Source organism: Vombatus ursinus, unplaced genomic scaffold (assembly GCF_900497805.2).
Source record: "Vombatus ursinus unplaced genomic scaffold, bare-nosed wombat genome assembly UNPS02014973.1, whole genome shotgun sequence".
Lineage (NCBI taxonomy): Eukaryota > Metazoa > Chordata > Mammalia > Diprotodontia > Vombatidae > Vombatus > Vombatus ursinus.
Window position 1 is genome coordinate 14,103,167 of NW_020954751.1, and position 16,383 is coordinate 14,119,549.

Below are 16,383 nucleotides of genomic sequence, written 5' to 3' on the forward strand. Positions count from 1 at the left end.
CAATCATTCATCGCGTTCTCTCTCTCTCCCTCCCCACAGCTGCTCTAGCTGCAGCCAGGCCGGTTTGGGCGCTCGAAGCGCAGCGGGTATCTCTCCATTGCATCCTCCCCTTCCCTCCAGCTCACCGCGGGCACGGCACCCGCAGCGCGCGCGGGGCTCCGCCGGGCCCACTCCTGGGCTGCTGCGTGGCGCAGCATCGTCAAGGGCAAGGGCTAGGCTCCCCCCCACGCCGCAGTCATCAAGCCGAGGCCCGCAGAGGCCGCGCGCGCTCCCTGGCACGCGCTCCCTTTCTTTCCTCTCCCCCAGGACCCCGAGAACGCAGCTCACGCGCTTTCCTGCCCCCACCTTTCTCCTCCTCCGCAGCCCATTGTACTCCTCGAGCTGAGACTGTGAATCGCCGTGGAGTGAATGGGAGAAACGCGAACCAATGAGCGCTGGCCTCGTCTAAGCTCCGCCCCGCAAGTCCCGCCCCTTCCCCTTCGGTCCCCCTCCCCCCCAACTCCAGCCCAACCCCAGCCCAACTCCGGTTCTCCTGGCCTCTAACGTCACGGCAACTTTTAATCCTCCTCTTTCCCGGCCCGCGGGTTTGGCTCAAAGAGACAGAGAGAGGGAGAGACACAGAGAGAGCGCGCGCGACAGAGGGAGCTCCCTCTCCTCCTTCCTTCTCTCTTTTCCACTTTCTTTCTTTCCCAGCGCGCACTCACTCCCTCCTTCCCTCTCTCGGTGTGTTGGAGGAGTGTGTGCGGGGAGCGCGAGCTCTCTTGCCCCGGACTCGTCACCTGCGTCCGTGCGCGCGTCGCCTGGGTGCCTTGAAGCTGCCCCTTCCCTTCCAGACCCCTCCTCCTCCCCCCGCTCCGTCTTGCTGCTGCTGCTGCTGCTTGCACCTCCCCTCCCCGCTCAGCTCGCCAGCGAGCCGGGTGGTGGGCCGAGGAGCTGGAATCGTAGCACCTCATTGCACAACCCGGCTTCCCAACTGTTTACATATAATCGGACTGTGTGTATACAGCGTGAGTCACCCGCTGGAGGAGGAGGAGGAGGAGGAGGAGGTGGAGGAAGAGAAGAAGGAGGGCACAGCCTGGGATCGGCGCACCGCACACACACTCGCTCACACTCAGTCACTCTCCCTCACCCAGCACGGAGGCTGAAGGGCGCGTAGGGGAGAAGCGCCACCAAAAGTTGCCAAGGTGCCTTTGCCCGGAGACTTGGGCTTCGCGGTTCTGGGTTACTCGATTGGCATCCACTGCCGCTTCGGAAGCTTTGCTCCGAGTCCCAGGCCGGCGACTCCCCGGACCCCGAGCGCAGGGCGCGCTCTGCGAAGACCTTCCTCCGCCTGGATTGTCTCTGCAGCGGCGGCCTCAGGAAGCCATCCCAGCCAGCCAGCAGCGGCCAACGCAAGCCGGGACTCTCGGGGGACCCCAGTCCTGAGCCGCCCCCTCGGGGTGCGGGAGAAGGCGGAGCTGGCCCCCGGGCCGCCCGGTGGCTCCCCAGCCAGCCCCGGCCCCGGCTGCAACGTGGGCGCCCTAGAGCGGTTCTGGCTAGCTTTGCCCCCCGTGGGGGGTGAAAGCCAGAAGACCTCGAGAGACGCCCCGGGCTCGGCTGCAGCCGTCGGATCTCCGGACCTCGGGGCCCCGCTCCCAAACCCTTCCCGGATTCCGGGGTTTAAAAGCCCTGCTCCACAGGCTCTGGGACCTGGATGTGTTCCCTGCGCCCTGCCATGAGCCGCAACGTCCAGCCCCGCAGCCCGGGCCTGCTGCTCCCTGCTGCCCGGGGCTCCCCTTCCAAGCGCCTCCTGGACGGCGACGAGGCAGCCGCGGTGGCAGCCAAATGCTTGCGACTGTCCGAGTGCCCGAACCCTCCAGACTACCTCAGCCCCCCCAGCTCCCCCTGCACTCCCCCGCCCGCGCCCTCGCCCTCGGCGCCCGGCGGTAGCGCCCCGGGGCCCAGCCGGATCGCTGGCTACCTTCTACTGCCCATGGCGGAGCGGGAGCATGTGTCCCGGGCACTGAGCATCCACACCGGGCAGGAGTTGCGCTGCAAGGTACGGCTGCCCCCTCCCTGGCGCCCACCCTCACGCCAGAGCCCAGGGGATACCGCGTGGGAGAGGGGAGGTTGGACAAAGGTCTGGCAGGATCATCGATCCGAAGAGACTTTAGGAATTGATTCATTCAACCTTCATTCCTAATCGCAGGCTCTTGGAGGGCGCAGTCATAGTAAAGATTTAAGGAGAGGGGAACGAACTGGGGAGAGGAGGCAGGAGTCTTCCACGGGGGGGTGGGAAAGCTTTCTGTTGGGATCTCAAGGGGCTTTTTTCCTAGTGACGAGCGGACTAGATGAGATGGGGGAGGCATAATTTTTCAGCCACATTTCTTTCATTTAACCGCTCCCCTCTTTGAGCAGTCTTTACCCTCTTCTTCGGAAAGTAAATCATCCAGCCCCTCACCCCTCACTATCAGCCCTATTGGGTGGAGGTACCTCCTTCTTGGAGGCTGGCACGGCTGCCAGCCCTGAGCCTGCTGGCGTTTCAGAAGTGCTAGGACTTTTCAATGGGCACCCAGTAATAAGCCTCCGTGGGAAAGAGGGTGGATTCTATGACCTCTAAAGATCCTGATTCTGGGATTCCATGACTCCCCCTTCCCCTTCAAAGGCCTGAGACACAGGGTCTCACCTTTAGAATTGACACCCTTTGATAGAAAAATGGGGAGCCCAGCCCCGGCTGGAACACTTACTCATTTCCTTTTAATTCGTGACATGGATTTTCTTTTTAACATCGAGAAGATAAATTCCCAGAAACAGGATTTGCAGTTTCCTTCATCCTCTTGACATTTTCAACACATCCAAAGCCACCCAGAGAATCCCACAAATGCACACCCCCCCCCCAAAAAACAAAACAAAACAAAACACAGCTGCTTCAAAAAACCATTGCTTGTTCCCTCTGGCTTACACTTTTCACCTGAACTGAGGGGTCAGCAGTTGGGTCAGCTTGATTTTTCTGCTGCTCACCTGACTCCGTCTGAATGAAGTTTTTGTCGTTGAGTTTGGCTACTGCCACCTGCTGTCTGACTTCAGGGAGATTTTTAAATGCTTGCAAAAACTCTGCATTTAGGGAATGAAAAAGGAAAAAAAAAATTCTAAGTAACCAGTCCAAAAGGCCACTTTGGCAGAAGCGTCTGTGGATGGTGGTAATGGGGGCTGGGGTGGGGAGAATGAAGTTGGGGAGCAGCAGAGGGATTTTCCTTGCTAGCCATCTATCAGAATGGCACAAGAGATGGGGTGGGTCCTGAGGATTGTGTAATCCTATCCAGTTCCTCCCAGCAGATAATAGCTGGATCCAGATGGTGACGGTCCATGTGTCACCATTTCCAGTTGAGTCTAGGATATGAGTAACCCTGGCAAAAACAAAAGGCCTTTAAAAGAGCACAATTGGTTTCTTAGAGAAGTTACCCATTCCCTGGGAAGGGAAAAAAAAATCAGTAGATCTAAAACTCCTCCTTTGAAAGCACTTACTCTGAGCATTTGAGAAACAGATGAATGATGGTTATACCTGAGTCACACTTCAGGTTACTTGCTATGTCATAGACTGATTTATATTTTTTTCTCCATCTGTCTTTGTCTCTCTTCCTTTGTCTCTGTCTCTCTTTGCATCACTTTGTCTTTGTTTCTGCCTCTGTCTCTCTCCAATCATCTTTCTCCTTCCCTCCAAATTACATTCTGCTGTTTTTCTCCCTTACCTTTCCTGGCTGCCTAGATCTGCCTAGAGTCACCATATTCTTAGCATTTTGGATGAACACCCTTCATCTCTAGATTGTAAAGTAATTGACAACAGTTTTGAAGCTGTTATGAAATAAAGCCAGGGTTTCCTGATGCCGAGATGGGCATAGGAGACAAGGAATGGACCCAGTCTCTCTAATCAGTCATCAGTGAGCACTGATTGAAAGCATCCTCTGTGTTCAGAACACTATGGGGAGATAGAGAGGGATTGAAGACTGGATATCCTTGCCTGGCTGGATCTGATTGTCTAGGGAGATGGGATGTAGGAAAATGAGTCCTCTCAAGTAGATAGGACTGGTGAATGGCTGCACTTAGAGCTTAACCAGATCTCTGGAGACTTAGTAGATGTTACTGGTTTAAGTATTGGCAGAAGCAGTATGAAAGTTGGAGGAAGGATATGACCTAAGGAATAGAATACAACACAACACAGCCTCAGAAATATGTAGGCACAACTCTGGATATCATTCATGTGGAAATTAAACATCTAAGTTCAGCATGGGTGCTGAGAAGCAACCTCTCTATTTTTTAGTATCCTATCATAGGATTTAAAGATAGGACCTTAGAGGTCATCTGGGTTAACCTCCTCATTTTACAGGTGAGGTCATTGAAATTGAGAGAAGTTAGGTGATTTGCCTAAAGGTCACATAATCTGCAGAGCTAGAAATCTAACCTAGGTCATTCAAATCATTCAATTCCAGATCCAGGGATGTTTCCCACTGTACCATTTGCCTCTTGGTGTGTATGTGTGTATATATAATCACCTAGTTCAACCCCCCTCATTTTTTTAATCCGTAACTGAGGGCCAGAGAGGTGAAGTTAATTATTCTAACAGACCTGGGATTTGAACCCAGGTCCTTTGATTCCAGTTTCAGCCCTTATTTCCACTACAGGAAGCTCATTTCTTATTTTCTTTCTGCAGGTGTTCCCTATTAAACACTACCAAGACAAAATCCGGCCTTATATCCAGCTACCATCTCACAGAAATATCACAGGGATTGTTGAAGTGATCCTTGGGGACACCAAGGCATATGTCTTTTTTGAAAAGGACTTTGGGGACATGCACTCCTATGTGAGAAATCGCAAAAGGCTTCGGGAAGAGGAGGCTGCCCGACTCTTCAAGCAGATCGTCTCTGCAGTTGCCCACTGCCACCAATCTGCCATTGTGTTGGGTGACTTGAAGCTTAGGAAATTTGTCTTTTCCACAGAGGAGAGGTGAGTGTTAGTGACAGCTAATGCTGTGACTTTTTTGTATTTTCAGTGAATTTCGTGTTGATCCAGTTTGTACAAATTCCCAGTTAAAAAACATGTTATGCCAGATTTATTATTTAAGAAATCCAACACACTATTTTGCCCACAAAAATGCAGCTATTTTACTTACTTTAAACTCTCTAAGAAGGTCTAGAAAAGAAAATAGTTTTGATGGATAAAATGTGATTATAGAACCTCTCCCTTTCAAAATTATATATGATGTTAGGCCACAAGTATGTAGCGTAAAAAGTAAGTCTTCATGATATAGCTATTTACTACCCTTTTATAGCATCCTGTCTCATGGGGGAATTTTTCAAAGAGCTGCAGGCTTTTTTGAAAGGATATGTGGGTCGTTAATGTGTGGCAGGCATAATCAACTACATTAAGCTTAGGTATTGTGAAAGGGATGCATGCTTTCTGTCCTAGCCCAAATGCTTTGTCATGCACTGGCATCAAGTGGGATAACCACCTTTTTTGATTTGTTTGCATGAATCTTCAGAAAATAGCCCATATGAATAATAAATGCAGATTTGGCATGAATTCATTGTTAAATATGGGTCATACTCAGGTAATAAAAGACTAGATTAGAAGAAGAGGGAATAAAAATGCATGAAAATTCAGGTATTGGGTTTGCATTTGAGATAACTTAGAAATCAATCTATCAACAAGCATTTATTAAGCACTACTATATGCTAGGCACTGTGCTAGGGATACAAAAAGCAGAACAACCTCTAGCCTCAAGGAGGTTACATTCAGTTTTTTATGTATATATATATATACATGCACATACATATATATACATGTATATATTATATATACGCATATGTATATAAAAATAAACACAAGGTACATTTATACGAGAGAACGCTCACCATTGGCAGGGGGAGAATCAGGAAAGGCTTCCTGTATAGAAGGAAACTTTACAGGATAGCGAGTTCCTACCTGCATTTTGGAATGGACTTCCTCTTTTTTTTTTCCACCATGTGGTAGCCTGCTGGATAGAGCACTGGGTTTGGAGTTAGGATAACCTGGGTTCAGGTCCCAGCCTCAGACACTTAATAGCTGTATGACCCTGGGCAGATCACTTATCCTTTGTTTGCCTCAGTTTCCTCATCTGTAAAATGGAGATCATAACAGCACCTACCTCCCAGGGTCATTATGAGGATCAAATGAGATAATAATCATATTAAGAGCATTGAATGACATTTTGGGCGTTGCCGTTAAGTGTCTCAACTTTTCCCTGTCCTGTAGGTATCTTCCTTTTAATTCCTCTAGCCTAAGGATGCTTTGATGAGACAATAAAGCAGATAAGTAGTGAGGGGATGATGTAGGTCAGGGGAACTTTAGGTCTTACTTTGAAATATTAATTGGTTTAACTTTTTAACATAAAACAGTTTTAAGCTTGTGACTGGTGATGTGCTTTTTGAGTCTTACAGGGGTGAGGTTCAGAGGAAGAGAATCCCATTGTGGGCTTGGGATTCTATTTCAATGTGAGGATAATGGACAGATTAGTAAAGACTGGTGACCTACTTGCTTAAAAGAGATGATTGATGCTGGGTATAGTCACCTCTAAAGAGGTTTTCCTTTTTTGGAACATCCATTGCAGTCTTGCTAATCTGAAATATGCTTTGCACAGGCTAATGTCATGCACATCGACTTTGGCTAGCAGAGAGTTAAGCAATTTAAGGCTGACACTCTTAGTCTAACAAGCACAGGTGCAGGGTTTTAGTCCTACGGCAGCCAATCGGGGTGGACAGTGTGGGTTGAGTCATATTTTCCGTTTACAGAACCAGTGGGTATTTTACATAACTACAGGAGGTCACCCTAAGGACAGACTGAAGTTAACGCATGTACAGTACACTCTACTGAGCAGGAAGGGAGGGGGGGAAACACAGAAAACCAGGGCCTCTTAGAGGAAAAGGAATTGATCCATCAGCTGGTCCTAACTGTTTGTGTTGAACCTCAGAAGTGACTTAACTGAAACAGGGCCATTTCGAGGGGCTGTGGGAGAGAGACTGGTACAGGAAACAGAGCTGGCTCCTAGAGCCCTGGGAGTTGGGGAGAACCTGGACAGTCCGGTCTGACAACTGAGGAGGCTCCTGCTAGGAGCCAGTAGGATTGGGGAAAGAATGTTAAATGGGGAGTCAGGGGACCAAGGTTCAAAGCATGGCTCTGCCACTAACTGCCTTTGTGACCTCAGTTTTCTCATGTGTAAAATGAGAGGGTTAGATTCTATGACCTGTAAAGTTCATTTCAACTCTGATATTCTGTGACTTGCTTAGTTCCTTTTGACCAAAAGTTTTCCAGTAACAGGGTTTCTCAGTACCTATATGTTGATACATGTGCATTAATGCCTATAGTGACAGACATTGTGTGACACTTTGGGGAGTGATGACAAAGACCCCAAATTCACCATCTTGCCTGTATTATGTCTCCCTTCAGGCTATGCCTGCTGTACTCTAAATGCCCAAATAAATGTAATTAACATTCCTTACCACTTTCCCATCATTATTATTACTGTCACTGCCCAGGTGGACGAGTGTGTGTGTGTGTGTGTGTGTGTGTGTGTGTGTGTGTGTGTGTGTGTATACAGGTCACCAGAGGCAAGGCTGTCCAACAGTGCACAACAAAAATTACTTTGGGCATAGTGTTCTCTCTTAATTCATGGTATTTACATGCCTCAGAGCAACACAGGCAGTTAGTGACTGGATACCAGATTAAATCAGTGAATCAAAAGGACAAGTGACGGGCTCCCTGAAAGAGAACTTAGTATTCTTCCCAGATATTCTTTACCTCAAAGGTCAGACGCCCTCCTCTTGCCCTGAAAGGCATTTTGCTAAGTTTTTGTAAACTCTCCAACAGCTATCTTACATGTGCATTAAGCACTGTAGTTTGTAAGGCACCTCCCAACATCTCATTTGATTCTTCAGTCAGTGTTCTGAAACATTTTATTAAGTGCCCACTGTGTGCCAGGCACTGTGGGTGCAATTAAAAAGGTAAGATAGTCCCCTGACCTCCACGACCATCATTCTGTTGATCCTGGTAACTGTCTGAGATAGGTAAGGACAATCTGGTTTCCTCTTCTGGTAAAACAATGATGGGTTTGGACTAGGTGAGTTCTAGCCCTCAGTCGTGTGATTCCCTATAACAAATGAGGAAACTCAGGCCTAGGGAGGTTAAGGAGCCTGGCAGGTTAGTAATAGTACCTAATTGAGTATAATAATCACAGCTCACATTTAAATAGCGTTGTAAGGTTTGCAAAGCCCTATGTGTAGATTATATCATTTGATCCTCACAAATGAGTGTAAGTGACTTGCTACTAAGTAGCAGAGCCAGCATACCTGCTTCCTCTCAGTTCACGCTCTTTTAACATTAAGTATCAGTACTTCAACATTCTGAACAGTGATGACATTAGGGAGTGTGCATCCTGCCCTTTTAAGTTTGCAAACATTTGCTGTAATTGGAATTGTTTGATAAACATTGAGGCCTCCTACGTTGTTGGTGTGACTTGTGAGTGCATTTGACACTAGTACAGTAGTGGTCGATTTGTCTTTACACCACCCCCACCCCTACCCCCACTCCTCAGTCATGCTTCATGTAGGGCCTAGCAGGCTTGGTCTCTTCCAAACACTGGTTATGGACTTGAGCTGTTAACATTTGCGGTTTCCATTTTTGGCTGCTCCTCATTCTTCCCAACAGCTCATATTTATTTCTTCTGTCATGCAGGACACAGCTCAGACTAGAAAGTCTCGAAGACACTCACATCATCAAGGGAGAAGATGATGCCCTGTCGGACAAGCATGGCTGTCCAGCTTATGTGAGCCCTGAGATTTTAAACACAACAGGGACCTACTCTGGCAAGTCAGCGGACGTTTGGAGTTTAGGGGTGATGCTGTATACCCTTTTAGTTGGGCGATACCCCTTCCATGACTCAGACCCCAGTGCTCTCTTCTCCAAAATCCGCCGTGGACAGTTCTGCATCCCTGACCACATATCACCCAAAGCCAGATGCCTCATTCGTAGTCTTCTGAGACGGGAGCCCTCCGAGAGACTCACAGCTCCAGAGGTCTTACTTCATCCCTGGTTTGAGTCGGTTTTGGAACCTGGATACGTAGACCATGAAACAGGAACGTCAGACCAGATCGTTCCAGAACACCAGGAAGACAGTGACATTAGTTCCTTCTTCTGCTAATCCTAAAACCTCAAAAACCTCATAATTCTTACACATGGCATTTTTTTTTCTTTCAAGGGTTTCGTCTTTCCATTTTTATAGACGGGTAGAGCTTTAAATGTGGTGACAACCAGATAAGTGACAATGTAAATAAGCACAGCTGCTTTACTCAGAATTTGTGTTCCTTATGTTTTTGTGCTGGGTGACATTGCTGAAACGAGCACTCTGATTGGCCGCCGTACAGAGCCTTTATGGTTCTCAGGGAGTCCTCGTGTCTGATTGGTTAGGTGCTGAGACCTGTACCTTTTACTCCTGGCAAAAGTTATGGCATTGGGATAGAATCACACTTTTACCATGAAGCAAACTTGAAAAATTTAGAGGGAGAATGAGTGAATCCTTACAGTGGTTTTTGGTGTATGTGTGGTCACTTACCTGGTAGTAGCCATATTTTACCAATGAGATAAACTGATGGTCCAATGAACCCGCCATCTTGCTGCTCTTTGGATAGGTACCCTTTTGCATTTGCAAGGGTCTGTGCTATCCAGTTGGAAGTTTGCTAAACCTGCATCTTCTCCTTAGACTCATATACCAACTGCTTTGCCCCATTCCTTGATCAGACTGTTTCAGGAATACAAGAGCCTGCCTTGCTGCACAAATCCAGACTCGTTCCTCAATTTCCTGTTAAGACCTCATATACACTAATGCCTTCTCCCTGAACTTGAAACTTACCCTCCTTTCCTTCCTGACTCCCCCATCTCTCCCCATCCCTAGCCCCAGCTATAAAAGTACTTAACCAGTTAACCATGGAAAAAAACCATAAAAAGCTTCTGAACTCCTGACTATTTCAGAACTCTGATCTCAGACAGAGAGACTGCAGTTTTGTGAATAATTTGAGTACTTGGAAGCAGTTAGGTTTTTTGGTTCCTCCCAAGTGTGCTAGCACTCATCTCTTTCTGAGGCCATTTCAGGGCTGGCCATCTTGTCCTGAAGAAGGATCAGGAGTCCCCTGTGCAGCAAATGTCAAATGTGTCCTTTCTTTAGCAGGAAACATGGAAATGTTTAGAAAGTGAGCCTTGGGTAGTCTTAGGAGAGCCTCAGACTGGTTTCTAGGAATGTCCCTTCCCTATTTAAGTATATCTGCCTGAGGGGGTGTGTGTGTGTGTGTGTGTGTGTGTGTGTGTGTGTGTGTGTGTGTGAGTGAGTGTGTGTGTGAGTGTGTGTGTATGTTTGCGTGATGGTTGTTAATATTTCAGACTTTATGTGGTTAATAAATCAATGTATCTGTGTCATTGACTGCCAGGGTAGAATAAGTAGGCCTAATCCTGCTTAAGATTCCTGCTTTATCTTTCCAGTGTGGTCCTCTGTTGCTCTGTGGCGAAATGGCAACTTGTGTTAACATAAATCTGAATGAAATCAAAAACTAAAAATTTTCAGTAAACTCCTGGGACAATCCCAAAGATGAGTTGGTTACACGGGTAAATGGAACATTTATATATGTCTGTGTGTGTGTACACACATACATATGTGTATATATATACATACATACAGATATGTATGCATCTATATGTATGTATACACATGGCGCAGTAACGGCATGGTCATTTTACAACAGGGCTTAGCCTTGGCAAGCTGTCCAATGCCGTGTAAGGGTGCCGTGGATACCTCATGTACTGTGGACTTTGTACATAAGTTCGACCTTTTCTATGTGTTCTATGTGTTTTGTTGTTGTCTGATCCTGAGGCTTTGTCGTCCTGTTTTTCGTCTGTGTCTGAATAACCAAGGTGTCAAAACAAAGGTAAATGTGAATATTTTGGCAATACTAACTTGACAGAATCATGGGAATTAGGGAGGAATGCAGGGGAGGAATGGAGCGGCCAGAGCCTCTGATGCACCAACACTCTCGTGGTTATGCGACATTTGTGTGACATTTGTATCTGTGATACAGCCTATGTGTAAAGAGTCTGTGTGTGCTGGCAGAACAATCTGCCAGGGAAGCTAATAACACTATGTTGATCCTGTAAATATGTATATATGTGAAAATGGACATGAACGTCTGACTTGTAGAGAAGTTTTAATAAACCTGGTTTCATAAAGATGTCTTGTTAATATTTTTATAAAACCCAAATTCACTTTCTCCATTTTGCATTTTCAGTCAAGTCAGCAAACATTTATTAAGCACTTACTATATGCCAAGCACTGAGTTAGGGACTGAGGAATAATGCAAAGATGGAAAAAAACCCCAAAAGACTTTCCCTTTCCCCTGAATAAGAACACATTTATTTAAGGAGGTCATGGGATCTTAGCTTTCAAAGGGACTTCACAAGACACCTAGTCTAACCTTTTCTTGAATAAGAAGCCTCCTAACCAGTTCTCTGACCAAGTGTTCCAGCCTTTCCTTGCAAACCTCCAGTGAGTGGGGAACTACCTCCTTCCCAAAGTAGTCCTAGCTGCTCCAGCTGTTAGGCAGTTTTCCCTTACTTCAAGCTTATATTTATGTCTCTGCAAATTCTACCAGTAGTTATTCCCCATTCTGCCCTCTGGGGCCAAGCAGCCCATTCCAGTCACAGATATTTTCATGTACTATGATGAAGCAGATGACAGCACTTTTGGAGGTGTCAAATAGTTGGAGAAGATTTCTCATAACAGTTCACATTTCTGCAGTGTCTTAAAGTTTTCACATTGTTTTCCCTAGGACAATTGAAGAGAGGAGTACATGTGTTTTTCTTCTTTTATAAATGAGGAGATGAACTTGAGCAGTTGAAGTGATTTGTCCAGGAGTAGAAATAGCTCATCTTGTTAGAGCACAAGAGACCTTGGAGGTCCTCTGGAGGGGGTCATAACCTTTTTATATGTGTTGTGGACCCCTTTGATAGTCTGGTGAAGCCTTTGAACTCTTGGAATATATATTTTTTAAATAGGATTATAAAGGGAACCAACTATGTTGAAATAGTCATCAAAATAAATTTTAAAAATCCAAGGTAATGGGCCCCAGGTTAAGAACCTCTGTGTCTAGTCCAGGACCCTCATTCAGCAGACGAGGAAATTAAGACCTAGAACCACGAAGCAATTTGACAAGGGCAGACCCTGAACTCAAACCCAAATCTCATGTTCCACATCTCCTGAGTCTTCTAGATTGTTCCATTCAGATAAAACTAGTTTTCTGCTTAGTTTTAAGACTTTTTTTTTTCTTTCTGTTTTATGGTAAGTGAGAATTGCAGAAGATACATAATGAAACCATATTAATTTGGATCAGTGGGACCCCTTTCCCCCCAAAAAAAGAAACAGTTTTGAACTATCTAATCTGAGAAAAATAATAGAACAAGAAGGCCTCTAGTCAATTGCTTTTAATCATATGCTAATTTGAATAAACAGGCATAGTGAATAGCCTTTTGACTATAAACAAGTACATATGTCAGGAGGAGAAGGAATATAGTTGTCTTAATAGCTCTCAGCTTTGGAGTTTGTTAATAGCATGCAAAAGTTGAAGATGGTACAAATTGCCTCTTTTAGGACTCATGCTCAGAGAATTCTAAGAAATAGACATCCGAGATAAATTAAAAGAAGAGAATATGCTACATAAAGCAGGAAATTACAAAAAGAAATGGAAAAACCATGGAAAGAGCAAATAATGACAGAAAACTTAAATGAGCTCATAAATCAGAAAACTCACTGGAAGAAGGAATGGAGAATATCCCAGGGAAAAAAGATAGATGAACATGGTCTCAAAAACAGGAATGGGTGGGGCCATTCATTCTGCAATGATCAGTCCTTAAATGAAATGCCGGCTGGTTGTTTGGCTATGCAGAGTGTTAATACTTTGGACTCCTGAGTCTCTTTTAATCTAAAGATTTCAAAACACTTTGAAGCAATGGAGGTTACACCACTTCTGTGTACTGTTGTTAAGTGCACCAGGTAGGAAGATGTGGGACGAGATTGACTGGAATGTGACACAAGTCAATAAAATTAATCAGTTCCACGATTGGAACAATTCTGGGCCAGCAGCTGCCAATCAGATTAGATGAGTCTAAGGAGAGGCTGCAGATCAAGGACAGCTAGGAAAGAAAAATGAGCATATACCTTTCAGAGGGCGAGTAGAACCTTTGAAGGTCCATCATTAAGACGATGTCATTTCTGAAGTCGTTGAAGAACATCTTCCCCATTTGCAGGATGCTTGGGCTTTGAACTGAGGAGAGTCGCAGAAGGAGTGAGTAGTGGAGCCCAAATTAAAACCCAGGGCCTGTGAGTCCAACTTGGGGTGCTCATTCTGTTGAGGATGAGGGTCTGTTATTCTGGATATTATGGTTTAGGAATGACCAGAAGGAAATAGAAATCATGGTGGTACGGTGGAAAGAACCCTGGCTGTAGAGTCAGAGGGTCTGGGTTCAAATTCTGCCTCTGGTGCTCACTACCTGTGTGATCTAGGGAGAATCATTTAGCATTCCTGGGTCTCAGTTTCCTCATCTGAAGGGGTTGGTCTAGATGGCCTTTGAGGTCCCGTCTAGCTCTCGATTTATGATGCTAAGTAAGTCCTTTAAGGTCTTACCGAGCCATTCTCTTGCTCAAAACAAACAAACAAAAAAACCCTTTGGTGACTCCCAATTGCTGTTAGGGTAAAATACAGGCTAGAATCTAGCTCTACCTTACTTTTCTGCCATTGGAATGTATGAGTGTTCAAGAAGAGCTAGCACCTCTGGTGCAAAGGCTTACTGAGCCCTTTTCAGGGTTGCTTTTCCACCTTTGATAACCACCTGGCACTTCACTCTCACCTGGGGCTCCAAGAAGCTATAGCATGCGCAGTGGGCCATACCTTGTTAAACCATCTAGGCAGATGGGCTAAACCAGGCTAGGGAGAATTGATGGTCCACAAACCCCTGTCAGTGAGTTAAAGGGGTGTCTACTCCAAGCGTGTGAAGACTTCCCCCGGTGAAACGGATGGATGAGACCAGTTTGTTCCAATGGCTATGAAAGCAGCTGAAACAGGCACAGTGGAGTGTTTAGAGCTCGGTCTGTTATCAAAGATGCTAAGGTCATCCATTCCATTCCAGGCCATCACTGGCGTTCCTGACTTCTCCTTACCGCTGGATGTCAATGACTCTGGAAGAGAGAGTGAGGCTGACTACTATGTGCAACTCTGCCTCACTTAAATCCAATTTACTCCAAAGTCAAGACATCACCAAGTCATGTCATAGATCTTCTAAAATGAAGGATAAACAACTTTTTCAGCATTATTTCACATTACTGTCCTTGCATGTACATAGACTTCCCCCTATGTCTAGAGTGTGCTAGTTATCATTACTTCGAAATTCTTATCTTCCTTCAAGACTCATCTCTCTGTCTCTGAGTCTGTCTCTTTCTCTGTGTCTTTGTGTCTCTTCTTTCTCTTTTCTCTCTGTTTCCTTCTGTCTTTCTTTCTCTCCTTCCTTCTGCCTTCTTCCATTTTTCTCTCTCTCTCTCTCCCTCCCCCCCTCTTCTCAAATTACCCTGTGTTCACTTATTTGGGTGTATATTATATCCCCCTAATAAAACTTTGAGGGTAGAGACTGTGTCCTTTTTTTTGCCTTTCTATCCCCAGTGCCTGGCACAAAGCAGGCATTTGAATGTTTATTGTACTGGATCCTCTATTAAAACTGGCATCAGTATTGGCCAAGACCACCCACCACATCAATCACGGAGCTGGGAAAATGACTGAAAATGAGTTGAAAGTTCCCTGCGTTGGTGATAATCCGGAGACCCAAATTCTTGTTCGGGCTCTGCTGCTGACTCATGTGTCTCTGAGAAAGATACTTCAACTCTCTGAGAAGTAGGTAGTTCAAGTGTTATCCTCATTTTATCCAGGCAGTCTCTCCACTGAAGTGTCATGTTGATGTCTCACTATAATATGAAAGCGACCCTGGGTCCTTGAAGGCTATGCCAGCAGAATATAAATTCTTTCAGGTCCTACCTAGCTGGAAGGGCTTTGGTGAGTGCTTGTGTTCAAAGCAACCATCACAAAATGTACCCTAAAGTGCTCTGAAGATGTGCTGTGGGGCTGTCTGTAGAAGAGTTCACTTAGGATGTCGCTGCTGTTGGGTCATGGGGCAGCTTCCCATGTTAATTAATTATCCTTGTTAGCTAGGTGCTGAGCTCTGTTGTCTCCATGTTTCTAAAGGATATATGCACTGTTATTAGTTACAGGCATGTGACAGAAGTTGCTTGTATTGGTTCTGAGAGTCTATTGTTAAATTTTCAACATGAACACTTACACCTCAGGAAATTAGCAAACACTATAAACCAAGGCTTGATTTATTGTTTTGTTGGTTGTCTAGGTTTAAGAAAGTGATGGGGAAAATGTTAATAATGCAGATTAAATTTAAAAGTGTGTAGAGGGGACATTGATCCCTTCCCCATCTGGTTGTTAAACATTTACCAGCTCACTTCTGGTTATTACCTTTTAAATATTGGTACCTCTAGGCAGAGTTCTGGTTTCTTTGCCCTAGTTCTGGCCATACAAACCCAGGGATAAATTGTTGCTAGGGACCAGACTACTCAGGTATGGAGAATCTTCTTACCAAAAGACTGGTTAATAGGTTAAAGATTGGCTACAACTCATGAATGTGTTGTACTAAGATGTGAAAGGGTCGTGATCTGCATTTGTGGGGGGGGCGGCATCTACACTGATGAAATTATAGATCCTTGAAGTATTGAAGACTAGAAGATGTAAGAGATTCAGAGGGATTAAGAGACTTAAAACACACTGAATCATTGGCAATTAATGGGAGATCTGGCATAACTTGATACTTGATTTAAAAAAAAACCAATTATATCAGTGGAGGTAATGAGTGGGTTTTTTTTTTTTAATGACACGTGAGATGTTTAAAGTTTGCCAAGCATGGTTTTCAGGAGAAATATGCATTTCAATAATAAAACTGAAAAACTGACATTACCAGCAACAAGGAATTTGCCCTAGTGTTGTCAATGGAATAACCCCAGATAAGACCCTTGGTTCTAATTCTACCTCAGATGTTTACAAGCTCTAGGACCTTGAGCAAGTAACTTGGTCTTCTTGGGACTCAGTCCCCCAATCTATAAAATGAAAGAGCTGGATTAGATGACCTCTGAACCCCTTTCTGGGTCTAGGATCTATGTAAGAATCATTGAAATAAGAACTTCGTGTGATTGTGTGTGTGTGTGTGTCTGTGTGTGTATGTGCGCATGCA

At 45.4% G+C, this 16,383-nt stretch overlaps 1 protein-coding gene across 1 annotated transcript; it reads left to right on the plus strand.

The window, feature by feature from the left end:
• The first annotated feature begins 1,475 nt into the window (after window positions 1-1,475).
• Window positions 1,476-11,282, plus strand: LOC114030653 (tribbles homolog 1). Its single transcript, XM_027845504.1, has 3 exons — window positions 1,476-2,038; window positions 4,688-4,980; window positions 8,743-11,282. Exons 1-3 carry the CDS (start codon window positions 1,694-1,696, stop codon window positions 9,206-9,208), a joined length of 1,104 nt encoding a protein of 367 aa, XP_027701305.1. The 5' UTR covers window positions 1,476-1,693; the 3' UTR covers window positions 9,209-11,282.
• Window positions 11,283-16,383: the final 5,101 nt, after the last annotated feature.

Coding starts and splice junctions, on each gene's coding strand:
- LOC114030653 (XM_027845504.1), top strand. CDS start 1,694: ATGTGTTCCCTGCGCCCTGCCATGAGCCGCAACGTCCAGCCCCGCAGC. Junction 2,039..4,687: donor GGCAGGAGTTGCGCTGCAAG/GTACGGCTGCCC, acceptor TTCTTTCTGCAG/GTGTTCCCTATTAAACACTA. Junction 4,981..8,742: donor GTCTTTTCCACAGAGGAGAG/GTGAGTGTTAGT, acceptor TCTGTCATGCAG/GACACAGCTCAGACTAGAAA.